At 39.3% G+C, this 27,769-nt stretch overlaps 1 protein-coding gene across 2 annotated transcripts; it reads right to left on the reverse strand.

The window, feature by feature from the left end:
- Nucleotides 1–27,769, reverse strand: LOC5569747 (protein EFR3 homolog cmp44E). Of its 2 annotated transcripts, none has more exons than XM_021856133.1 (4): nt 27,199–27,769; nt 10,428–12,036; nt 727–1,097; nt 1–658 (listed from the first exon to the last, which is right to left on the reverse strand). In XM_021856133.1, the coding sequence occupies exons 1-4, from the start codon at nt 27,278–27,280 to the stop codon at nt 243–245; spliced, it is 2,478 nt and encodes an 825-aa protein (XP_021711825.1). In that variant the 5' UTR covers nt 27,281–27,769; the 3' UTR covers nt 1–242. The 2 variants fall into 2 exon arrangements, with proteins under 2 accessions (XP_021711825.1, XP_021711826.1); XM_021856134.1 differs by lacking the exon at nt 27,199–27,769 and adding an exon at nt 12,189–12,364.

The following is a 27,769-nucleotide window of genomic DNA, read 5'->3' on the forward strand; positions in this document are numbered from 1 at the left end:
TTTTAAGATATTAAGCATAGAATACTTTATTGTTCGAAATTTATCGGAGTGTCTGATAATGCTCCTTCCAACGTTTTTAAATACATGAAATTGACTAAATCGACTAATATCTTATATACGCTTTCGATCCCAGCCCATCCCCGACTAGCTAACAGCAATAAATACACCACAAAAGATAACACAATTAAAACAATATTCCTCTACCAAGGTCATCCATCGTCCTCCCACCACAACCCCCCCTCCTAATAGAAGAACAATTCCGGGAAGTTATTCTCGTAGATTGGCCGTTGCTGGTTCATCTTGCTGTTGGCCCCGTCCACCACGGTTGCCCCGGCCGCCGTCATCAGCTGGTTGCCGCAGTTGATCTGCCGTTCGGCCGACAGCGAGTTGAAGATTTCGTTCAGCTTGTTCTGCAGCACGTCATGCTGCGGTTCCGTCCGGCGGACCAAATCTTCGAAGGCCGTCTCGCGGAACGTGCGTCCGATGGCCGCTTGCTTCTCCCGGGCTTCCCGCTTGTTGGCCTCGGTCGGTTCCGCCAGAACCCGCTTCATCGACTCGAAGTTGAAGTCCACCGGAAGGCTGCGCTTTTGGACTCCGGGCGAACTGCTGACCGATTCGGCGTCGTAGTTGGCGTCAACAATGCTGTTGCGGGGGGCACCTGAAATTTGTTCGGGGATTTTTAGTCAGGGATAAAATGGACGGACATTTTCAGTTCAATATACTTACTGGTGTCGACCCACGAGTGGCGATGAGCGGACATGTCCGTTTGGTTCAGGGAGTAAGGAGTTCCCGTCTGCACTCGGTTATGTTCCAGACCGGCCTGTTGGAGACACTCCGCCACGGCCAACTTGTCTATCATCAGATGGGGCTGATTGGTGTTCAGGGTGCTAGGTGCGGGTTTCTCATTGTCCAGCAACGGTGGCAACAGATACGGTGCATCTTCCGTACGAGCTTGGATGACTTTTTCGGCGTATTCGACAAGCGGTCCGATGCCGGTACAGCGGCCAATCAGGATCAGTATCGAAATGGCAATGCTATGCAAGTTACAGCGGTGCTTAGGCGATAATTCCACTTCGGCTACGGCCACCTGTTGAACGCTGGAAAGACAAAAGTTAAATTTGCTAAAGTAACAATTCCATCCGATTGCAATGAAATTTTACCACAAAACTATTGGAAGTTTTCTGAACTGAGGATAAGTTTTGTGATATCTTTAGAGAAAAAAATAGTTTGGTGTTAGCTAGACAACATCAATAAACTTTAAATGTAAACAATTTTTTGTTTGTGCAATAGCATTTTTTAATTAGTTTTTTTATTTGAGGCCGAAGTAAAGTGTCAGCATAGAATCAGTTTTCTTCGTAACAATGATGCAGAGCGTTAATGATTAACGGGTCGCAATGATTGATTAAGTGATTCATGATTAAATTCAAGTTTATGATGATTGATGATTATGATTAATGATTAAATTTTTTGAAGTCATGATTAATGATTGTGATTGATGATTAAGCCAAAATATGATTAATGATTATGATTAATGATTAAATTTGAATTTTAGATGATTAATGAATATGATTAATGATTAAACTCAGTATGATTTGTGATTATGATTAACCCTAACGTGAATAATGTCAAATTTGATCAAAATTTTCAATTTCAAAATAATACTTTTTTAAATTATCATTTATCGTATTTATATTGAGAACGTCGCGACCTATTGTGAGCCTGCACTATACAAATCTCGTCCAGCACGTCGTTGGCGAGTAGTATGTGGTCTTTCTATGCCTAATAACTAATGCACTCTCGGCTTAGGCATTTACCGTTGTTTATTTATTTATTTATTTCGTCAATCATTTGTAGACTACATAGTTACATAGTTTCTTATATTCTAAGATTTCCTAGTGAGTTAAAATATGATTTCAATTTGGTCCGGGGCATACTAAGATCAATCATTTCTCAGTGCTCATTGTAAACAGACATCATTTGATTTAGAGGACTAAATTTGGCGTAGTTTGTACGATAACGATCTAAAGTAAACAAATTTCTGTGACGCAATTGTCGATTAGGAGCATAAAAGTTTAATTTAGATAATAGCTTTGTTGAGTCAATACGTTGTGAAACGATATCATTAACAAATGCGACCATGGCATATTCTCGTCGCTGTTTTAATGTCTGAATGTTTATCAACATGCATCGTGGTTTATATGACGGAAGAGGAAATACAGTCCAACCTAATTTGCGGAGTGCGTATAGTAAAAACTGCTTTTGAATCGACTCTATTCGTTCTTCATGTGATTTCAAATATGGGGACCAGACAACACTACAATACTCTAATATGGATCTCACATAAGCAACGTAAAGGGTTTTGATCGTATAAGGGTCTTGAAAATGATATCCGAAACGTTTTATGAAGTTAAGCATATTGCCCGCTTTATGAGTTATTGTGTTGTAATGTTCAACGAACGTTAATTTGGAATCCAAAATTACTCCTAGATCTCTAATTTTATCACATTTTTTAACTTGTTGGTTTCCTAACCTTATTGTTAAATTCGGAGTGTTTCGTTTTCTGCTATAAGTTATTAGATTACATTTTTCAACATTCAACTTCAATAAACTTTTAAAACACCAGGTATTAAATAAAAGTATTTCATTATGGAATGTTTCGTAATCGTCGTCTTTCATGATTTCTAAAAACAATTTCATATCATCTGCATATATAAGAATCCGTATTTTTTAAGAAGAAAAGATACGTCGTTAACATATAAAATAAAAAGGAGAGGTCCTAAGTGGGAGCCTTGAGGAACACCTGATGTGACTTGAATTGGTTTGGATTTTTTGTCATTAAATCTTACTATTTGCTGCCGGTCAGTTAGATATGATTCAATCCATTTGAGAAGCTTTTTCTCGATACCTATTTTACTCAGTTTGAAAATTAACCCTCTAATACCCAAATTTTTATTTTCGATTTAAGTTTTATTTTTCGTTATCTAAAATCGTTCTAAACACGTTTTGGGCATTTATTTTTTTTTATTCGCAAATTTTTTAAATTTTGGTTTTTGATTTTTATAATTTTTATTTTTGAACATCCCTAGCTTTCTTCATTTTTTCTTGAAGCCTTTTCTAGTTGTTGATTTTTGGCAATAACAAAAATTTTAATTGTTACGGTATTTTGAAAAATATTAAATTTTTAATTTTTTTTCGGAGCGTATTTTATTTTCCGTGTAACTAACGGAAAAACAGGTTTGAAATGATTTTAATACCACCAGGCTCTTCGTTTGTGATAGGTTAATCGTAGAAAAATATAAAAGGTACGATTTTTTATATTACACGTTAAATAAACCCCAGGCATTTGTAGGTTATATAAGAATGCAATTTTTCAAACAATTTCTAAAAATACAAAAATGTTTCAAAAGTCATAAAAAACTTTTCTTATATGCGTGTTATGAGTCAAGGTATAAGCCAAAAATAAAATCATTTTGATTTCCGAGCTACGAAAAAATACACAAAATTCCGAAGTGTACCCCGTCTAAAGGCGGGGTTGGGTATTAGAGGGTTAACATTGAAATGTCAAGTCTATCAAATGCTTTACTAAAATCAGTGTAGAGAGCCTCTACGTGGTTACCTTTATCCATTGCCATTATGGAATAATCAACAAACTCCAGGAGGTTTGTAGTAGTTGAACGACCTTTAAAGAAGCCATGTTGTGAATTAGTTATTCTGTGTTTAATTTGACCAAAAATACATTTGTTAATAATTGATTCGAACAGTTTTGGAATGCATGAAATGATGGCAATCCCACGATAGTTCCTGATATCAGATTTTTTGCCTGATTTGTAAATAGGTACCAAGAAAGACTTTTTCCATTCCTTTGGAAATTCACCAGATTCAAGTGACATATTGAAAAGCCAGAATAGTGGAGTTGTAAGTTCTACCGCTAATTTTTTTATAAATACTGGTGGGATTCCATCTGGCCCTGATCCTTTAGTAGCATCTAAATCATTCAGACCTGTCGTAATGTCTTGAACATGAATTTGATTTACTCCAACATCCCTTGAAATCTCTGGAAGGTATGAAAAATATCCAAAATCACGATCATTATCAGAGAAGTTCGTGTAAGTTTCTTGAAAAAAAGTTGCAAAAAGGTTACAAATATCTTCTGAGTTATTTCATTCTTTGTCGTCTAATGTCATTTTTGATGGGAAATTGTTTGAATCAATCTTTGATTTGACATAGTAGAAGAAATTCTTTGGACATGACTTGACTTCATTTTCGGTTTTTATGTTATAATCTATAAGTGCATTAGAAATAGTTAAATTTAGTTGATCACAAATACTCAGATACTTTTCTAAATTTGCTTGACTATTATGTGCCTTGTAGGTTTTGTGTGCTTTTTGTTTGCGATTTTTCAAATTAATGATTTGCTTATTGAACCAGACTGGATTTTTTGAGCCAAAACCTCGTCTTTTACGTTTGAGTGGAACTTCCTCCTGAATTACCTCCGACAATATTTTGTAGAAGTTTTGTACGGCACTTTCAATATTTACTTCTTCTTTCAGATTGGATTGCCAGTTTACTCTATTTATTTTGTACCTTATATTGTCATAATTAGCCATATTGTAATCAAAAACATACTCATAACTACAGTCGTTGGGATTAAGGTTACTGTGTACAAATATGGAATATTCGATCGCTGTGTGGAACGCTTCATTTTTCCATAACGGAGAAACAGATTCCACAACACAAAAATCCTCACATATATTTGTTAGAAGTCAATCTAAGAAACAATTCTGTTGGTTTTTGACATGATTAATTTGGTTGAGTCCTAGGAATGCAATTTTCTCAAATATAAATTGTAATGTTTCATTTTCACCAACAACTGGAAGAAGAATGCTCTCATTATCATAATCTGGAATAAAATCTACATTTCGTTGATTGAAATCACCATAAATATGAATTTTATATTCAGGAGGAAAGTATGAAACGATTTCTTCGGCTGCTTTAAAAAACACTTCATACGTCGACTTAGTAGCTCGATCAGGAGGAAAGTAAACTGACGCGAATATATGAGTCTCTCCAATGATCTCTGTTTTTACCCAAACGTGCTCAAAATCCTTAAATTTTGGTGAAGCAATAAGCTCAGAATTGAATTTTGAAGAAATTGCAACTAAAACTCCACCACCTGACTTCCTTTGGGTTAAAACTAAATCCCGATCATTCCTAAATACATTATAGTTGCTACCAAAAATTTCTTCGTTTTTAATGCTATCGTTCCAACTTGTTTCAGTGCCCAAAATAACTGAAAACGAGGAGCTTAATATATTTTTACTAATTACACTCATTTTTGATACGCTCTTCATGCGATTGAAATTCTGGCAATATACCAGAATTTCAGTAGAACGATTTTCTGAAGAAATTGATGGTAGTTCGTCATTCTTAAAACTATTATCTATATCTATTGAAACGTTACCAGCTTCGTCATGGTCTGCCTCTGTAGAGTGCGTCAGGTCGGACGAAAACACGAACGTTCACAGGAACACGACGAACAATGCTGAGAAAAAGAGTTTCTCAGAGCGGGCCCGAGAGTCCAATTTGGGGAAGAAGAGGTGCTCGTTTTGAGGAAACTGATGATCCACCGGGTACGGGTTTAGTGTTTCTCCTCGTTGAAACTTGATACCTCGTTGATTTGCAGTAGAGTGACCAGAGAATTTCACCTTCGCTGCTGCCAAAAGATCCTTATCCTGAGGAAGAGAACTTGTTGCTGCTTGTTGACTATTGCATTTGTTGTTATCGTTGTAGTTGTAATAGCTACATGTGGGTTTGATGCCTTTGTTGGTTTTATTGAAGACCGTTTTATTGTTGTTGAGTATCCCTTTATATTTGTTCCGGGATCTGTCGTCATTGTTGTTTCCATTGTTGTTGTTGTTGTTGCGGACTGAGTTGTATGAACTGGTATTTGATATTCGCACTGCGTTTCGCTTGCGACGTTGCCTTGCCTTATCTGCGTTTTTTTGTTGATTCAAGCGACGAAGTTGGCGTGCATCGTATTCTGCCCAACTAGCCTTTCAAACTTTTTGCGTTCCAAGCAGTCGCCAGCCAGAATTGTTTTCAGCTTGCGCGGACATCATCTCTGTCCCCAAATTTGGGTGTGATTCCAATGGGGGTGTCCATGAGTTCTCTCGTGGTGTAGGAGTAACGCGCCCTATCTAGTGAACAGTCGTGAGTTCGATTCGCACCGAGAAGACGTCTAACTTTATCGCATATTTCATATCAATTTTTCCCATTTAATCCAATTGAGGAAGTATATGTAATGTTTAGTTTTACGATAGTTGTTCAAAATTATGGTTTTCAGTCGTCTTCTAACGAAATTTCGTAAATATCAGGATTGCTGTTTGTCTTCAGAACTGCTCGATTCGAAAATTACGATAATTCCGGATTCAATTGCGTGGAGTAATGGAGTAGCCTCCCTAAGATTCAGTAGCCACTTTCATATCGAGTCCCAAAAGTTATTAACGATTTATTGAGCTTCATTGTTTTGCAGTCCAAGTGTAAAGAAGGATGGTTCAATAGCAGAGCATTAAGAGTATCATGATTGAAAAGTTGATGATTGAACGAAAAATCATGCTGAGAACTATTTGATTCAGATTTTTTTAAATCATAAGTGTACCAAGAGTGTGATGCATTCGTTGCGCACTTAAAGGTGTTTAGGGCATCTCATATCATTCAATAATTGTTTTTATGATTAATCCTTGATTAATCATTAATCATCCATTAACTAATGATTAAATGACCGAAAAGATGCACTAAACGACTTCAAGTATGCAACCAATGAGTTATACACTAAGACTAGATAATGATGATGACATTATCTAACAAACAATCCTATATACAAATCTTTTGAACTTCGTTATGTGAAATAAATCACAGTTTTTAATCACAAATCGTTATTAATTGCTCTGATTCAAAAACCAGGCGGCAGGCTCATGTGGTACGACTCCATCAAAATTTTGAAAACTCTCAAACAAAAAGCATTATGGAGAGGTGAGGGCTTAAAAATTTTAATTTTTAGCGCTACACGTATGCAACGAATGAGCCATAAACATGAAAATGAATGACTTTACTTATTATTAACCCCTCTACCGGCAGCTTCATTTTTTATCGCAAAATAAATATTCAAAACGCTATAATTTTTTTGTTTTTCAATATTTTTACACCATTTTTTCACAAGTTCTTAAACAAATCTTCTAGTTTAAGGATCTGTGTCGATATTAATTATTGGTGATCTGGTTTTAAAGATATTCCGATATTCCTTGGGGGACCGACATTTTCCATATAAAAAGCCTTTGGCGGCCATTTTGTTTTTGATCAATTTATCAGAAAAATTAATTGTGGGCTATATAATGCCAGGTAATAAGGAGCTTCTCTGAAAAAATCATACAAATCGGTTCAGTATTCTTGGAGATATATGGAAATTACGATATGATGTTTTTAGAAGTTTTTAAGATCTTTATTTGACCAGCGTGGTTCCAGAAACCTAAATGGTCATTACTTAAAGACGGCTGCACCAAATTGCTTCATTTTTTCACAACATTTTATGTATTGTTCCGAAGAGTGAATATCCGAATACGATGAAAATTCTGTAGCCTGAGAAATTAACGGGGGGTTATAGTTACGGGTCGGTCCCCCAAGGAATTTTGGAATATCTTCAAAACCAGATGACCAATAATCAATATCGACACAGGTCCTTAAGGTGCAAGAAAAAATGGCTCAAAAGTCAGAACTGAAAAAGCAGTTTTCTCCTTTTAAAACAATAAATTGATGAAAATAAGAACACACAGCCTTTTTATTTGAAAAATAAGAGAGCTGTGTGTTTTTATTTTCTTCGATTTGTCCATTTAAAAAGAGAAAACTGCTTTTTCAGTTTTGAATTTTGCACCATTTTTACTTGGGCCTTAAACTAGAAGAGTTTTTTGAGAGCTTGTGAAAAAATGGTGCATAAATATTGAAAAACAAAAAAGTTATAACGATTTGAATTTGAATTTCGTGGTAAAAAATGAAGCTGCCGGTAGAGGGGTTAAAGAGGATAATTCAAATTGAAAAGCTAAAAGTAAAGTAAAAGTAAAAATGATGCAAAAATCAAAACTGAAAAGCAGTTTTCTCTTTCATTTGCTAAATAAACAGGCTGTGTGTTTTCCTTTTTTTAAGGAGAAAACTGCTTTTACAGTTTTGAATTTTGTGCCATTTTTACTTGAGCCTTAAGCATGGTTTATCGTTTATCGTTTATAATCATCAAATGTTTAATCGAGTAGTGTTTGATCCTTCGACCTTGACGCTTGCTCCTGCGGGGGCGGGCGATGAGGGCAGGATCAAACATGTCGCGCGTCGGTCGAGTGAAAGTGAAAAGTGGCGTGATCCGTTAGTTGTGTTTGATCCTTCGACCTTGACGCTTGCTCCTGTGGGGGCGGGTGATGAGGGCAGGATCAAACATGTCGCGCGTCGGTCGGGTGAAGTGAAAAGTGGCGTGATCCGTTAGTTGTGTTTGATCTATTGATCGCATCACTTGCTCTTGCGAGGGCGAGCGATGAACACTTGTCCGGCGTACAATGCGATTATCGAATTATTTCGCGAATTCGGTTAGGCGTAATTATATCATGGATCGCATCACCTACCATTGGTGACTCCCAGATCTATACCTTACCCACTAACCCAATATCCTGTCCATGACAACCGTGGAGATGCAGAGGTGATCTCGGTCTCTAGTAACAACGGTAGTCGCACTAACATTCCTTCCCTTCCCCGATGACCGTAAGGACGTGGCCAGCGCCGTTATTGGCTTTTAAAATTTGAGCTCTCGATTTGTGTACATTGAAGAATGGTAAGCTAATCCCAAGCCCCATTCATTAATTCCCTGTGCAACTTCGATTGTTCTGGTCAATCACGGAGTAGCAACTACGAATTGTACGGTCATCTATGCTTATGCTTATGCTTATGCTTATAATCATCAAATGTTTAATCAAGATTAACTTAACGCTCTGATACATTCAGTGGATATCTTCAGGTGATGTAGGATTGCAAACATCAAACGTGAACATAAACAGCAAGGAGCTATTGACAGAAATACCACCTACTAGGGGAAAAGGACTAATTTTCGATCTCGAAAATTTTGTGCAAATATTCGGATTTTCATACAAAGTATACAAACATCTTATGAACGGCTAGATAACTAGTGCTTGGTCGAAATTTGATGATCTGCGCCTATAAGCAGCAATCTTTCATGTAGAATGGTACCACTCACAAGCGTCCAACCGGGTCTTCAGATTCGGATCAAATACAACTAAGAAAATGCACCGTCTTACAGGAAGGAAATATTTAAGGGTCTTTTTAATTCTTGTGGTAACTTCCGCGGATATAAAGCAAAACCATGCCGTACTTGGTTGAATTTTGAACTTCCTTGGGCATAAGCTATCATTGTTCTTGTCACACGATATAAGAAATGTAAAATTTATTTATACACTAGTGGTCCCGGCAAACTTCGTCTTGCCATCAAGTAGGCTGTTAAAAAACGCTTTTGATTGTCCCATATAAAATGACAGTTTCGTCCGCGCTCGTTTTTTTTTTCAACTTTCCCGGTGAATATCCTGGGATTTTTATACACACAAACACGTCGGGACCCTTGACGAACAAAACTGAGAAAGAATCATTCAAATCCGTTGACCCGTTCGTAAGCCATTTCGTGACATACAAACACCATTCCATTTTTATTTATATAGATTGGAAGGCAATGTTGTAAAATTTGTCGAATTTTGTTCAATGATTGATTGATGATTGATTAAATGTTCGATTCATGATTAAGATTATGATTACTGAATAAAATTGGCGATCTTGATGATTATGGTCAATGAATAATGATTAAAACATAATATTGCAATGATTATGATTAGTGATTAATGATTAACTCTTGATTTTTTGTGATTAATGATTAACATTTTTGATTAATCATAATGATTAATCATTAATCATGATTAAATTTATGATTAATCATTAATCATGATTAAATTTATGATTAATCATTAACGCTCTGGATGAAAATAAAACTGTACATGGTTTGATATTATGCCAAATGATTCTTACTTTACACATGGCTTGATATTATGCCAAATGACCTTTTATTTTTACATAGTTCAAAATTATGCCAAATGACCGTTATGCCAAATGGCTTTATGCCGAATGACCCAGACCCACAAACACTGTAGTCTGGTTCAATCCGTGCAAAATGAAAATGACTCATGACCTTCGGAAAGATCACGGAACATCCGTGTTAAGTTAAACAGGAACCTACGGTTGCAATTGGCTTGGCAATACAGTTGTTCATGAAACTTATGAAAAATAGACCAAGAACGCAAAGGTTAAATGCATAAAAAACCACAAGAACCTACCTCAACACAAATAGCAGAAACTCCTGGACCGTTTCGCTGCAAGCCATCTCCACCACCATCAGGCCAGCGGTATTGTACGACAACTTTAACACTTCCATATGGTTCTCCTGGGACATTCCGTCCAGAATGGCCTGCAGAATGTTCGACCCGTGCTTGTGCGTGAAAAGGATATCCGATCGGGACGCTTGCTCCACCGTCAGCGTCGGATAATTGGTGACGGAGATCATGTTCAGAAGGTGCTGATTTTGGTGGCGATCGAGCAGTTGCTGAAAGATTTGCATGACTATCACCCGGATCGCAACCGAGGAAGCCCGAGCCATTTTGAGCAGTGGTTGCAGGAAGGAGACGGGGAAAGCTTTTTCGAAAGACACGGTGCGATACTGGGTTCCGACTTTGAGCAGCGATTTGAGAAGGATGTTTTGGAGGAGCTGATCGCCCTTGTTCTTCTTCGAGGGGTCCGGAACGGTGTTCATGATGAAGAGCATAATTTCTATCTTCTGGTAGTCGGGATGGTGATTGGCGAACTCGCCGAGGGCGTTGATCAATGCTTCCTGGTATTGGGTCTCTTCCGGTGTGGATTCGTGCTGAGTGCTGACCGAAGTCTTGAGATGCGTTAGGAGATTGTTGATGATGTCCAAGGCGGATGGTCCAACGCTTTCGCCCGCTGCGATGGCGATGATCTTGGAAAGAACAACCGCGAGGGAAGTTCGTGTCTTTGGTGACGATGCTAGATTCTGATCCAGATGGGACATTAGAGTTTCAACGACCGTGTATGAATACTGTGGCTGAATGGAGATCATTACGATCCGGAAGGTGTCGATTGCGAACCGATTCGGCACCCACAGCTTGTGATTATCTAAATGCATCAACAGTGGCTTCAGCACTGCCCTGATATGTCCAAAGGAAGCCCTCGAAACCAACTCTCTGAGCACGGCCTCTGCCAGAACCGGTGGCGTCGAAGGAGTTGCTTCCTGGTCCACGATTTTGCTTCCACTCGACGATTGCATATTATACAGCAACGACGGAACAATCTTCTCCATGTGCTGCTTCTCCCAAATATTCTCTACCAAATCGTCCGAAACCGTTTTCCGTATCACGCCCTGCAATCCCTTGATTCCGGCCATCCGAATACTGTCCCGTAGCTCCAAATCGTCGTTATTCCCGTAGCACATTGAACTGAACTTCGAGATAAAGAAATCGTACCGCCTATGATAGGAAGGCGTGTCCTCCTCAATATTCGCAAACCGCACGAACGAATTCGTGGCCATAATCTGCAACGTCGGATTCACATCCTCCATCAGCTTCTGCACCATCCGCAAGAAGCTCTCCACAAACAGGTTCAGAATCTGCGCATGGCAAGCCATCAGCAGCAAATCCATCGCCTCCATGGCAATCTCCACGAACTTGTACCGCTTCCGGTTGATGTCCTTCGAGGCCCGTTGGTACAAGTACTCCCCAATCCTGTCCAGCTTCTCCGGCGATCGCAACGAGTAGAACGTCAACTTTTCCATGTTCGATTTGACCAGTCCGTCTTCCGGATTGACCGGGAAGATGTTGTCAACCAGGCGCTTGTAGCGAGGCCGCAGGGCCGAGCAGCAGCCACAACAACCTGCAAAGATCACAGAGGAGAATAAAATCGTTTAGAAAGAAGTGCATGAGTCATTCATCGCTTAATTTGTTATGCATTTTGTTGCTCAATGCCAACATGGCCGATGAGTCTCTTGGGAGGGCGAAAAAAGCGAAAGAAACTTTGATACAAACCCATCATTTTGTGGCCTTATTTGAGAACTTGACACGGTTAACAGAAGGAGGCATACACTAATAACACAACGAAAAACACTTTCGGAATAATTTCCACGATTTTGAGCAAATTCAAAGCATTTTTTGAACGAGCACCAGAAGGATGCAAAATGTTTGTTGGGAGTGAAAAAACACAGCTGTTTTTCTTCCAGCGGTGCACAGGGATGCCAGGTGATTTTTTCCAATGTCTTCCAATTGCACGGAAAAATGTCTTCCAATGTCTTCCACTTTAAACTTTTCAATTACCATGGTAACTTAAGGGCAACTTAAACGGTGGTCCATTTTTTGGTCCCAATTTATTCCAAATACGTCAAAATTAATTAGACCAGTAAACAAAAACCAAACCACCCACGCATGCACCGGTTTTTTTTATCTGATCAATTTGAAACGTGATCACAAAAACAAACATGTTGGTGATGCTTGGAAGAAGCGAAATTCTAGCTCCGAAGGAATTCCAGGCGGAGTTCTGAACGAAATCCCAGGAGCTATTGCTATTGGAATTCCCCTGAGGAATTACCCAGACAACCAGAATGTAACAAAATCACCTTTTGCGTTATGCGATGCTTATGTGAACAAAGTTTCACATATAAGATGTTGCGAAAAGGCCTTATGCGTACAAAAGTGGAGGCGATATACGTGTATATTTTATATGATGAAAACTAACATGTAATGCGAGTGTGTAAATTTTATTGCGAACTAGTCTGTACTCTTATGCGACTTGGTTTGGTTTGACTTTATTAACGAGATTTTTAGCCAACGGCTTTACTTCCCTTCCGAAGGAAGTCGTCACTATAACTTTTTACGTCATAAGTGACTATGTCGGGGATGGGATTCGATCCCAGGTCCTCGGCGTGAGAGGCGAGTGTTCTAACCACTACACCAGGTCCGACTTAATTTATGATAACAAAATTGATTTGACAGCTGCTACGGATTGATCCGACTTACTATGTACGAGTATACGGGACGAAACGATATGTACATATGAACTCATAAAATAGCGTTTTATGCGAGGAAACTCATCGATCAAACGATATCATCCACCATGTTGTGCGGGTGAGATGAAATTTGTGTAAATAAACGACTTTGTTCGTAAACTCTTATGCGACTTCTGGTTGTCTGGGTAATGGATAAAATACTCTGAGGAGTTCTTGGGGGACATCTTCGGAGGAATCTTTGAAATTATCGGGGGGAAAATTCCCGGGTGAAATTCCCGGGCGAAATTTCCGGGGGAAATTCCCGAGGGAAATCCCCGGAGGAATTCCTGAAGGAAATGCCGAATAAATTTCTTAATAAAATTTGCAGACGAATTTCTGGACAAAATCTATTGCTGTTGGAAAGCCCCTGAGAAATTCCTAAAGAAAGTCACCGGAGGAGTTCTTGGAGATATCTCCAGAGAAATTTTTGAAACCTCCGGAAGAATTCCTGGACGAAATTCCCGGAGGAATTGCTATGGGAATTCTCCTGAGGAATTCCTGGTGAAAATCCCCGGAGAAGTGCTTGAGGATTTTCCCGGAGGAATTGTTGAAGCATCCGGAGAAATTCTTGGAGGAAATCTCTGGAGAAATTCCTAGTGTACATCCCCAGCGGAATTTTATGAAGAAAATTCCCGAAGGAATTTCTCAATGAAATCTCCGAAAGAATTTCTGGGCAAAATCCCCAGAGGGATTCTTGGAGAGAATCCCCGAAGGTTTTCTGTGGAAAATCCCTGGAGGAATTGTTGGAAAAAATCCCCGAAGGTATTCCTGGAGGAAATAACCGAAGGAATTCCTGGAGGAAATCCTCGGAGAAGTTCTTGGAGGAAACACCGGAGAATTTCATTGAAAAATCCTAAGAGGAAATATCGGACGAAATCCTCGGAGAAAATGCTATTGAAAATCCACTGAGGAGCTCTAGGGCTATATCCCCGAAGGAATCCCTAGAGGCAATCTCCTGAGGAAATCCCTGGAGAAAATCCGAGGAGGAATTCCTGGAGGAAATTTCCGGAGAAATTCCTGGTGCAAATACCCAGAGAAATAACTGGAGGAAATCTCCGGATAAATCTTCTGAAAAAATCGCAGAAGGAATTTTTAGAGATAATCATCGGAGGAATTTATTAATGAATTGCTGGACAAAATCCCCGAAGGAATTGTTATTGGAAGTCCCCTGAAGAATTCCTGGAGAACATACCCGGAGCAGATCTTGATGATCCCCGGTGGAAATCTTGGTAGCAATTTCTGGAGAAAATCCCCGGAGAAATTCCTGGTGGAAATGTCCGCCTAAATTCTCCTTATAATCCTGTAAGGAATTTATGCAAGAATTTCATAATGAAATCCCCAGAGAATCCACGAAGAAACTTTTGAAATTTTTATGAAAAACTCTGGAGGATTCCCCGGAGCAATGTAGAGAATTTTCTGAAGTAACTTCAGGATAGTTCGAAGTGGACTACTAGAGGAACTTTGAATAATTCCTGTAGAATTCCAAAAAAAAAAAAATCTAGGAAGAAATACAGAGGAAATCCGAATAAATTCCCGTTCCAAAAGAATTCCCTTATGAAATCTGTAGGAACTCCCGGAGGAGCTTCAAAGAAATTCAATGAAGAACTCCGAAAAAAATCCATGAGGAATTCTGAAGAAATTTCTGGAGGGCCTCCAAAGAAATTCCTGCAGGGACTCCGAAGCAATTTCTGGAGGAACTGCAAAATATTCCGCATATAGAAAAACTTCGAAAAAATTCCTAAAGTAACTATGGAGCTGATCTCGGAGGAACTCTGGAAACTACCCTGGAGGATCTATGAAGGAAATCCTGAAAGTGCTCCAAGAAATGTATGCAGGAAATCCTATGAATTTCTGAAGGATCACTAAAAGAATTCTATGAGAATCCATGGAAAAACCCGTAGGAGTTATCGGTGGAGCTTCGAAAGAATTCCCGTAGTAACTACTATAGAATTCTCGGACAAACTTTGAAGAATTTTCTGATGGACCTCCGAAGGGATTCCCGCCAAGTTTTATGAAAAAAAAAATCCTGAGGGCTCTTTCCTGGAGAAACTGCGAAGTTAATTCTGAAGAAACTACGAAGAAATTCTGAAGACGTCTCCGGTGGTGCGAATCTCCAGAGGAATTTCTGGAGGAAATCTCCGGATTAATTCTTAAAAAAAAACCCTTGAGGGAATTTCTGGAGAAAATACCCTGATGAATTTCTTAATGAAATCTCCGGAGAAAGTGCTGGACGAAATCCTTGGAGGAATTGATATTGGAATTCTTGCTAGAGGAATCACTAGAGGAAATCCGAGAGATAATTTTCGGAGGAATTCCTGGACGAAATCTCAGTAGGAAACTCTGGAGGATATCTCCGGAAAAATTACTGGATAAAATACCCCGGAAAAAATCTCCGAAATAATTTCAGGAGAAAGCCCCGGAGGAAGCAAAAAAGCAAATCGCCAGAGGAAAAAAAAACCTCTAGAGGAGTTCTGGGAGAAGTCCCCTGTGGCATTCCTGGAGAAAATCTCCTGATCAATTAGCAAAAAGATTTCTGCGGGATTTTCACTAGGATTGTTACAATTAGGTTCACCCCAAAGTATGTAGAGTACTCCACAGATTCCTTTGAAACATACCTAAGAGTATTCCCAAACAAATCTGAAATAATATAATGGAAATTTATTAAGGATATTTTTGCAGATATTTTTTGAAATATTGTGAAACAATTGGTGAAGGAATTCTTAAGGAGTTTCCGAAGAAACCAGTGGAAACAATCTTGACAGTTATCCCGAAAGTCCTTGGGATAATTTAAAAAGCAAGGATTGTTGCAATCTCAGAGAAAAATCATATTTGTATATTTTTTATGAATTTGTAAAAAAAATACACGAGAATCACCGAAACAGATCATAGAAAAAATAATTGTAGGAATCCCTGAATACCTTTGATGAACCTCTGGAATAATATTTAAATGCATTACTAAAATGTTTTTACAAATCTCTGCAAGAGTTAATAGAAGAAATTCTGGAAGAATCCTTGACCGAATTGTCAGATAAATATCTAAAGAAATCAATGGAATTCGGAGAGGGATAGCTAAAGATAGAGTAAGACGTGCAAAAATCTTATAGAAGCATCTCTGTAATTTTCAACCTCACATATTTTTTTAAATCTAGGAATTGTTAAAAGGCCAATAATTTAAAATTGTCTTCCAAATGTCTTCACAAATTGTGAAAAGTCTTCCAAAAATCTTCCGTCTTCCAAATGTCTTCCACACTACTCAAATGTCTTCCAATGGAAGACATGTCTTCCAACCTGGCATCCCTGGGTGCACTCTGGTTTGAGAGATCTGTCAATGAGAGGAACGGATGGGAAAGTGGAACGAAACAAAAACAGCTGACTGGAACCGGCAGGGGTGAGAGCAACCTGCCTTTCTCTTGAAGGGTTGAAATCAGATTGTGTTACTTAAGGCGACACGGGAGACCGTGTTATTTTCCTTATCTTTCGTCTCACTCTAACAATTATCATCAAAACTTTGTGGAAGCAAATCTCGAGTTTTAGTGAACCGATAAAGCTGAAAATTTATTGGGTTGTGCACTGCATATATAGAATTATAGTCATATTTTCGCATCGAAATATGGAGTGGTTCTTGGGATTTGCTTCTTGAAATGGATAAGGTGATTATGATGACGTCCCGTGCGGCCTTAAGGGTTCATTCACAAATTTCATAACGCCAAAAGTGTTTATTTTCGACACCCACAGTAGAAGCATTAGCCTTAGAATGCGCGACTGTTCGTGTGACCAACATCTAGTTTGCCACGCTCTGACAGCGTGAGTACACTCGCAAACAATTTTTGTTGTATAATCTACCGAATCCATGGTAGAATTAAGAACTGCACCAACGATTTTCAACCGACTACAAGAATCTGTTAAGGGATGGTACACAAATTATGTCACGCTAAATTTCAACTTTTTCGACCCCCTCTGTCGGAGGTTCGGGCAGTGGAATCCGCGTAACGGAATGAAAGTATACCGGGAAAACGTTCGATAGAACAACTTTAACTTTATTAACCAAATTCACGCGGTTACATATTTTATTGTCACTTTACTGAGTGAATTCTACACATTTTACTCTACAAAACAAATGGGCCAGCGCTGTTGCATCGCACTATATGCCCAGTGGTAACTGAACCGGGCGGCCCAACACTCCTCCTCGATGATCAGCGATGGCAGGCCTTGACGCCGACCAGACCCAGCATCTCCGAGAACTTCCGAACTTTTACAGCTCCTAATGGTTTCGTCATTATGTCTGCAAGCATGTTATCGGTCGCACAGTACTTCAGCGAAATTTTCCCAGAGTTGTACAGCTCCCTTGTGAAATGATATTTCGTATCTATATGTTTAGAACGACGGTTTTGCTTTTCTTGAGAAGCGAAGTCCAAACAGCTCTTGTTGTCTTCCCAGATCACGGTTGAGCATTTCTGCTCCGCATTTAGCTCCGCTAGAAGTCTGCGCAACCAGACAGTTTCTTGTGCTGCCTCAGCCAGCGCTACATATTCTGCCTCCATAGTAGAGGCCGAAACGCACGATTGTTTACGACTCCCCCAGCTCACCGTTGCGCTGCCAAGACGAAAAACGAAACCACTGTTCGACTTCCGATCCGCAGTATCACTTGCCCAATCAGCGTCGCAAAAACCTTCCAGTTGTAGATTTACTGCATTGAGACTTAATCTGTAGTCGACTGTCCCGCAAAGATATCTCACGACGCGTTTGAGCTCCGTCCAATCCGACTGCAAAGGGCTGTTGATTTTCCGGCTTAAAATTGAAACGGTAGCAGCAATATCAGGACGGCTGTTCGTGGCAATGTACAGCAGTGACCCGATCAACCGATGATACTCGACATTGTTCGGCAAATTCCTCGACTCCATCCTGTTTTTGTAATAGCCGGTGTCCATTGGAACGCTTGATCGTTTAGCTTCCTCCAAATCGTAGTTCTTAGCAATTTTTCGAATAAAAGCAGCTTGATTAATCGAATACACCCCATCAGTTCCTCGGTTCACGCTCATTCCGAGAAAGTGACAAATCGTTCCCAACGATGTTATACGGAATCTTTTCCGCAGCTGTTCCTCGACCTTATCAACTTCGCTCTTAACACGGCATACAAGTACCATGTCATCCACGTAGATTAACAAATACAACCATTCTCCATTGCCCAGATTTTTCATAAACAAACAGGCATCTGAAGTTGACTGCTCGAAACCAATGCTTATCAGGAACTCCTTGATAGTGTGGTTCCAGACCCGAGCGGCCTGTTTCAAGCCGTAAATACTCCGGTTCAACTTGCAAACCCAGTCCTCCTTTCCAGCAACTTCGAATCCCGGCGGTTGGGTCATGAAAATATCTTCCTTTAACAGGCCGTAGAGGTAAGCACATTTAACATCGATGTGTCTAACGTCCATCTTCCTGTTGCTGGCAACTGCCAGAAGAACACGAAACGTTTGTTGCATTGCAACAGGCGCAAAAACTTCTTCGAAATCTTGCCCGAAGCGCTGGGAGTAGCCTTTCGCTACAACTCGAGCTTTGAACCGTACAACTTGACCGTCCGAATCCTCCTTTTTCTTGAATACCCAGCGACTTCCCACTGGTTCTCGTCCAGGCGGCAACCTAACCAGTGTCCAGGTGTTATTGTCTTCCAAAGAACGCATCTCATCCTTCATCGCATCCAACCATTTTTTCTTTTCGGCAGAAGATATCGCTTGCTCGAATGTCATCGGTTCTTCACCGCAAAACGCAGCCATACCTGTTTCACCAACTACGTAGTCGTCGAGTCGCCTTGGCAATACTCCTTGAGTACTGCGGCCAGATCGTCGCCGGTCATCAACTTCTCCTCCTACAGCTCCGACTTCTTCACTTGCAGAATCGCTTTCTTCTGAACCACTATAAAAGGAATCGGCTTCTTCATCCGGATCTTCTTTCGGTACCGGCCGCTTACCACTCACATCACCAATCTCAACTTCAAATTCGTTTCCGTTACTATCTTCCGCAGAACGCTCACTGCTAACTTCAGCACCCAATTCCAGAAAAGAGGCATCTCTACTCACAATTACCTTTCGAGTGTCCTTATCAAGAAACCGATAGGCCTTAGCTTGACTGCAGTATCCAATGAAGATCATTTTCTTGGCCTTACTATCCATCTTACCTCTCTTCTCGCTCGGAATGTGGACATACGCCTCGCAGCCGAAAACTTTCAAACCTTGCATCACCGGTTTACGGCCGAACCAGAGCTCGAACGGAGTACATCCGATTGAACGAGATGGCAACCGATTTTCGAGAAACGTCGCCGTGGCTACCGCCTCACCCCAGAACTCCTTTGGAAGTTCGGCATCGATGAGCATACATAAAGCCATTTCTTGAAGATACAGATTTCTTCGCTCTGCCACTCCATTTTGCTGCGGAGAGTAGGGCGTGGTTAACTCCGCTCTAATACCTTCGGCAGCAAAGAACTCTCGAAGCTCCTTGTTGACGTACTCTCCTCCGTTGTCCGATCAGATCACTTTTGGTTTACGGTTGAACTGATTTTTAACCAGATTCACAAACTCTTTTATCTTCCCAGGTACTTCGGATTTGTTCGCCAACAAATAAACGGTAACATAACGGCTATAATCGTCGATTATTGTCATGAAATATTTTTTGCCTCCAGGCGTCACATGCTTGAAAGGCCCACAAACATCAGTATGCAAAAGCTCAAGTACCTCCTTGGCACGCCTCTGTGTTTGCTTCGGGAACGGCTTTCGATGTAGTTTGCCTTCAAGGCAACACTCACACACCGACTTTACTCCGCAATCAATCACCCTCATATTCGTGCCTAGCTCCTTCCTATTGATCAGATCAATCGCATCGTAGTCCCTGTGGCCAAAGCGGCGATGCCACGTATGTTGGCAGAGTTCAGTGTGACGAGAAGCAACAGTGGCCAGAGCTCTTTCACAGCACTTCAACAGGTACATACCACCTCGCAAATAAGCGATGGCCACGGTACAGCCACTCGCATCATTGATTCGGCAGCCATGTGAATCAAACACAACAGAAAAATTCTTCGCAACGAGCATACTCACGGATATAAGATTGCCCTCCAACTCCGGTACGAGAAGAACATCTTGAACCTTAACGTCACGCTTGTTACCGATGCCATCCTCGCACAGCAGCATCCCATTGCCAACGCCGGCGGCAAACGTTTTCTTACCGTTGGCAAGAGTAACTTCGACTCGCACGTCCTCAACCAGCTCGGTGAAAAATGATTTGTTGCTGGTCATGTGCTGTGACGCACCGCTATCGACGAACCAGCATCGCGTTGCACCTTTCACCGTATAGCAGTTTGCAGCCTCCCCTGCAACTGCATCACTTCTATCAGCATTCGCCCAGAAAAGTAACGGCACACCAGAGTCCTGCACCTGCTTCGCCTTCGGACCGCTTGCAATCGACGATGATTCAAGCTTGCTCATATCCGTTTCCCCCTTGAGAGACGCTAGGTACTTCCGGCAGTTCTTCCGGAAGTGGCCGGGCTTTCTACAATAGAAACATACCTTTTCGGACGCCTTTCCTCTCGCGGCTGTTTTCAGAGCCTTGCTGTCGCTTGATCCTCGTTCCGTGCGCTTGAGATGTTCATCCCGAAGTTTGGATTTAACTAGTTCCATTGTTATGTCTTCGTCCGGACGACTCTCGAGTGCAGTCACCAGACCACTGTAAGAGTCCGGAAGGCTCCGCAAAACCATGGCAACTTTCATCTCCATCTCAAGTTCCAGTCCAGCTGCTTGCAGACGATCGAAAAGTTCTTCGATCTCAAGTAGATGACTTTCCATCTCACTACCTTCCTGCAGATTTTTATTGCACAGCTTTTTAAGCAGCGAAACACGGGAAGTAACTGTCGCTTTCTCGTGGTGCTTTTTAAGTGCATCCCATACGGCACGCGCACTCGTAGCATTTTTCAGCAGCCCCAGCTGACTGTCTTCGATGGTGAGTCCGATGGTAGCTTTTGCTCGCTTATCCTCCTTCGTCCACTGCTCCGTGACAGGCTCCGGCTTGGCCTCGTCGATAACATGCCATAACTCCTCACGAGTCAAAAGCATTTCCATCCGAAACTTCCTTACGTTCCAATTTGTGTTGGAAAGTCTCGGGAATGCAAACTTAGCAGCGTCCGCCATCTTCCTCTTCCTCAAGGAAATTCTCCTCCTGCGCTTGAGTCGCGTACAGCCAATCGAACCGACGATTTATTCGCAAATCCTTCCGATATTCCGACCGAAAAACTGGGCCCATAACCTGTCGGAGGTTCGGGCAGTGGAATCCGCGTAACGGAATGAAAGTATACCGGGAAAACGTTCGATAGAACAACTTTAACTTTATTAACCAAATTCACGCGGTTACATATTTTATTGTCACTTTACTGAGTGAATTCTACACATTTTACTCTACAAAACAAATGGGCCAGCGCTGTTGCATCGCACTATATGCCCAGTGGTAACTGAACCGGGCGGCCCAACACCCTCCCCCTCCTTTGTCACACTTTTTGTATGAGTCCTCCGAAAATTTTGTAAGGCTTGTCACGCTTGGCTCGACCCCCTCCCCCCCTTGGAGCGTGACGTAGTTTGTGCATGACCCCTAGATTTACTATAACCTGGTAAAAATCACTGAGCAGTGCAGTAAATGTGACCATGTTCATAGTAGCCTCGACTACAAAGCATTGTATTTCAATCCGTGAAGCCCACCGTACAACATAGTGTGGTCAAAACTATAATGCCAAACTTGTCAAATTTAGAATGTTTGTAGTCATAAATACTACAAATCTGGTTAAATAAACAAAATATATTTTCTCGTGTAGTGATGTTGACTAAGTATGTTATGGTACATCCAAAAATTTCAATAGTTAGTAATCATACAGTGGCTCAATTTCATTTTCGTACGGGGCACTGTTTTCATATCAAGTTGGTATAAAACTATTAAGGTTATAGGTGTCATCTATTGTTTTGGCAATGAAAAACTATATTCATTTGCTTAAATCTTTGGAATAATGGAAAAGTATTGAGATTGTGTCTATAATTGACCCAATTCCATATTCGTACACCTAACAAAAAAGAAATATACATCATTAAAAACTAATTTTTAATGGACTAGATGACTACTTAAGCTCTTCGTTGTGTTGTTCAGATGCAGTAGAATACATTTGGAAAATTTCTTAACGGATATATTTGAAACTTAAGTAAATTTAAGAAAAATACCAGTTTTCCCAGGTTTTTTGCTAAAATATTCGGTAAGTCGAACAGTAAATTGCATTTTTTTCAACATCACTTCCTTAAGAATGATAACTGCGAATATTGCACATGTTTCAAAAAATTATAATCAGTTTTAGAGTAGCTAAGAGTGGATATCGACAACTTATACTTTTAAATCTTAGGTAATATAATAATAACAAATCCAAAACCAAAAATTTTATTAAATTTCTTTATGTTTGGCTCCTAAATGTATATACATAATCCATAGTTAATGTTCCTATCAAAACATTGCGTAATTATCATTTTTAATTTACATTTTACTACCAAACATGATTATAGAGATTTATAGAATAAATATTATTGCCATAACCGCAACACAAACGTGTTTTTAAAATGATGAAAACAACAGGATATATTCTATTAAATAGTGTATCAATGCTCTCTGCTCATTCAAGTTATTTTGTATTTTTCTTATAAAATCAATAAATTGCAAAATAGGGTGCTATTTTGAATATAATTTAAATATTATTTCAAAGATAATTGAATATTACGATGACATCAATTATGTGGAGGTATGTACAGCGTAGTTTAGGGTACTTTATTGTAAAACGAAGTTCGTAGTTCAAATTATTTTTACAGACAAATTCAAAATTAACATTTACCTGTTGTTTAGAATGAAAATTTAGTTTACATTGATTAAAAATATCATTTTAGAAGAGTTTTGAACTTATGGCACAACAATTTTCTGAACTCAAAAGGGATAAAAACTGTATACGATTTCTGTAAAGTGTATATATTTCAACTAAATTTCTATCAGAGCTTATGAGTATAATCTATAGATTGGATCTAATGACAAAAATAAACGTTATTGTTCGAATTACTGGATTTTATAGCAAAAATCATTGGAAAACTGACATTTCTCATAATTTTACCTAAATTTTATATATATCCACTAATAAATTGTCCAAATGTATTTCACTACATCTGAACATCATAATAAAGCACTTCAGTAATCAAATAGAGCTTTTAAATTTAGTTTTGAACGTTGTGCGTTTGAATTTTGGTAGGTGTACGAATATGGAATTGGGTGAATTTTAGACATCAATTCAATACTTTTCTATTAATCCAAAGATGAATGTAAATGGAAACATTTTGCGATTGGCAAACAATAGATGACACCTATTACCTTCAATATGGATAAAGTATTTGTAGCTCAATACTTCATTTAATAGTTTTTTACTAACTTGATGTGGAATCAGTATCCTGTACGAATATGAAATTGGACCACTGTAAAATCATTCTGTTTATGATAACAGTGCCACTAGTGTTCTACTATTTATATTTCTATTACACCCACCCACCCCTTCATAACGCATTTTATAAGCATATTTTCTGTGACATCTTGAAGACACCCATCCTTCAGCGTTATGAAATATGTGAAATATGTGAATGGGCCCTAAGCCTGATTGCTGCTGAAATACAGTCAACTCTCCCTAACTCGATAATGAAGGGACCATCAAGTAAGGGAGGTAACGACTTACAGAACACTAAACCAGTGCAACTGCGATCCAAGGGACTATCGAGTTAGCCATGGAAACCAACTTTTACTATGGTTCTCTAACTCGATATCGAGATACGGAATATCGAGTAAGGGAGAGTTAATTGTAGTAGCATAGTAGTTTACGCAACAAGTTACAGAATTACGATTTTTACAGCACGAGTTGTACTTACATTTATCCAACAATGTCTGTCGAGTTGGATAATAACGACGAGTGCTGTAAAAATAGAGTTCTTCAACGAGTTGCGTACAACGTTTTGTTTTGCAATTTCGTAAAACACCACTTGAGGGTATCGGGTATCACGTCTGGATGCATGCACCATCATTTTGCAATTTCTGAAAATAGTAGGGTAATGACCCAACTAACAGTTTTAGCGCTATAAGCCTATAGATTATTTGCTTTGTGCTGAATAACAGTTGAATTGAAGCAGCGAACGCAGCAAAAAATAAAAGCTGTCGAAAATAGAACGATAAGCGCTAATACAGTTGTAACGTAAATGTTTCGTCAGTTATCACTTTTGCTTCTTCAACAAAGCTGAAAATTCAACACCGTACAAGGCACCCTAATAAGGCTATCCATGAGGACTTTTCGTGATAGGACTGACAGCTAAAAGTGTAAATGCAACCGAAATGAAAGAGTAAACAAATCATGCGAGTGTTATCGGAGCTTTACATTTTCGTTTGCATTCGAAAAGTCACTCCGATTGCGAAACGTCAAAAGCACATGGTAAACAAAAAATAGGGTCCTAAAATGTTCAATGAAATCTTGTTTTTATTTTATAACATGAAAGAGCTTGTTACTGCAACTTCTTTAGCATTTTTTTCCCGCTCAAATAATGGATTTATCATATTTAAACTTTAATTTAAAAAATTGGGTCCATAAAAGAACCTTCACATTTTTGATCATGTTTGACGTTCGTTTAGTCTTAGCTTTTAGTTTAAACACTGGGGTTGTTCCTATCTGACATTTCGGAAGGGATACGGAAAACAAAATACACCCAAAATTTGAGTTTAAGCCAAGGGGTGTGACAAAATCTAAAATAAACATAAAACATGTTTTTTGGACTTATGGGAAGTATGCACTTCAACAGAAAAGTAAACGCCTATCTCGATGCGTGAAAATTTCTTGCAAAAAATGATCAAGAAAAGCATTTTTCTTTGATCGCAGCTGTACTGTAGTCTGTACTATTTTACATCAGGATTCAATGCAAGCAGAATAAGGAAAAAAGAGACTTTTAACTATTATCATAAATATTATTCAGCTACACTAATGTTTCTTGAAAATAGACCAAACTTATCTTCACAGCCAGTGAGGTTGTTCTAATTTCCTCCTCTATTTCTAGATAACAAATGGAAAATTCTGTGAATTTATGTATAAGACCCTGCCAATCACTAAATTTTCAAGATAAACTGAAACTACTTGAAACTCCATGAAATATTTCGCTGGAATTTCTTCAACAATTCTGAAAAAAAAACTTTCAGAAAACCGCCATAATCTGCTTTAAATATGTTTATGAATGATGTCAAAAATATCAGTAGGAATTCGATCAAATATTTTTTTAGGAATCAACTAAGAATTATTCCCAGAAATTTCTACGGCAATTCTAAATCTGTCTAGAGCTTCTAGAGAGTGTGCTGTGGGAGTCCTATAGAAATTTCTCTGAAAATCGTCAAGAGATTCAGGAATGCTTTGATAGATTATATCACATTTGGGCTGTGTATAAGACGATGCGAGTGGTATTAGATTGTACATTACTTCATCAAAATATGCTTCAATAATCTTCTGATAACTATCTGTGCATATTCCAGAATCTTGTCAAGAATTACATCCAAGAATGCTATTTGTCCAAGAACACGTACAAGGTTGGCCATAGATATTTAAAAAAAAAAAGATCTATTGATTCATTCAGAAATGCCATAGAGGATTGCTCTATTTATTTTCTAACGGTTGAAGAAGTTCCTTGTAGCAATTATTACAGTTAGTTTCCCAGCATCATTAATTATAGATATTCTCAATCGTTCTTCCACAAGTTAGAATTTTTGGGGGTCGTGCACAAACCATGTCACACTTTACTAGGCATGATAATACCATGGGGCCTTCCTTAGCCGAGTGCCCGCAGCTACAAAGCAAAGCCATGCTGGAGGTGTCTGGGTTCGAATCCCGGTCGGCCCAAGATCTTTTCGTAAAGAAAATTTCCTTGACTTCCCTGGGCATAGAGTATCATCGTACCTGCCACACGATATACGCATGCGAAAAATGGCAACTTTGGCAAAGAAAGCTCTCGGTTAATATCTGTGGAAGTGTTCATAAGCTGAGAAGCAGGCTCTGTGCCAGTGAGGACGTGAATGCCAAGAAGAAGAAGAGAATACCATAAAATCCTTATCGTGTCTTCCATCCTCCATAAAAATAAGTAGTACGTTGCTCAAGATGATTTCTGCTGATCTTGTTTTTTTGTTGTTGAATCGTGGGTAGGACAATCCTTTGACTGTCTCTCCCAGGTGTTTTCGTGCGTAGTACATGTCCTACCTGTCCTACTCACTTCCCGCGCCACTGTCTAGGAGATTCCCTGTACGAACCCTGGTAACAACTATGTAGATCATGTTCAATTACTGGAGACATTTAAAAATTAATAGACATTAGGAGAAGAAATTTTAGAAGAAATCCTACTCCAGGAATCTTAGAAGGAATCCTTTGCAAAATGTCTGCAGTATTTTTTGGCGGAATTCCTTGTTGAATTTTTACCGAAATGAAACTTGGCTTCTTAGTATACACCATTTTCTGGCTATTCGTTTCAATGCCCCTGATTATACTTTTATCAGTTCAAGCTTGTCCATCTCGCGGACGATGGGCAATAATCTAATTGCTTTCACGTCACCTCGCCGGTCACGACATTGAATGCGAAGCTATGACTAAAGCAAGATTCGCTTGAAGCAACAGTATCCCAGGAGGCATTTCCATAACATGTGGCTGATGTGATAGCTGGTTATAGATGTGTATAACTTTAGCAAAGTAGGCATATCATTTTACGGCTTCTCTCTTTACTTGCCCTGATCGACCCATGGCATGCTGATGCTCGTTCAGTGCTTACTTTGTTTTGACAAGTTGCGTAATTTTGGGACCAAGGATGAACATAATGCAAAAGGTATCCCACCAAAATGCTGAAGAATTGATTATAGTGAACATTTCTAGGTTGTCTACTTACATCCTTCGGTGCATTTTTTCACGAACGAATCCAGAAATTCGGGCATCTCCACCGGCTCGAAGCAGCATCTTATCATTGACATTTTTTTTTATTCTGAGATTATATGTTATCACTCGTTTAAGATAATTTCAAACTTGAGTTAATATGACTTGTAACTGTTTTCATAACAACGTTATCTAACAGATGATTTGAGTATTTTAAATTGTTAGTGATTATTTATCATTTTAGCTAAATATACCCATGGGAAAACTGCAAATTTTATTAGGGTTGTTCTATAAATAACCTTGAGGTCGATTTTTCAATCAATCTATCTAGAGAGCTATCGATTCTGATTTATTTTTAGTATTACGACTATCCTAGAATATCGCCTCCAACTATTGAAACATCGTACGAACAATTCGTATAACTTGCAAGCTTAATTACATTTTCACACGGAGAGAACAATTCAAAGTTCAACTTTTTCTTCCATAATAACACACTTGTTTGGCCGAAAAGTTCTGTTTAGAAGTGACAAATTTTCACCCACTTGGCGTCATGCGCAGTCCGGCACGGCACATTCGAGCGCGGTCGG

Source organism: Aedes aegypti, unplaced genomic scaffold, assembly GCF_002204515.2.
Source record: "Aedes aegypti strain LVP_AGWG unplaced genomic scaffold, AaegL5.0 Primary Assembly AGWG_AaegL5_hic_scaff_1170_PBJ_arrow, whole genome shotgun sequence".
Lineage (NCBI taxonomy): Eukaryota > Metazoa > Arthropoda > Insecta > Diptera > Culicidae > Aedes > Aedes aegypti.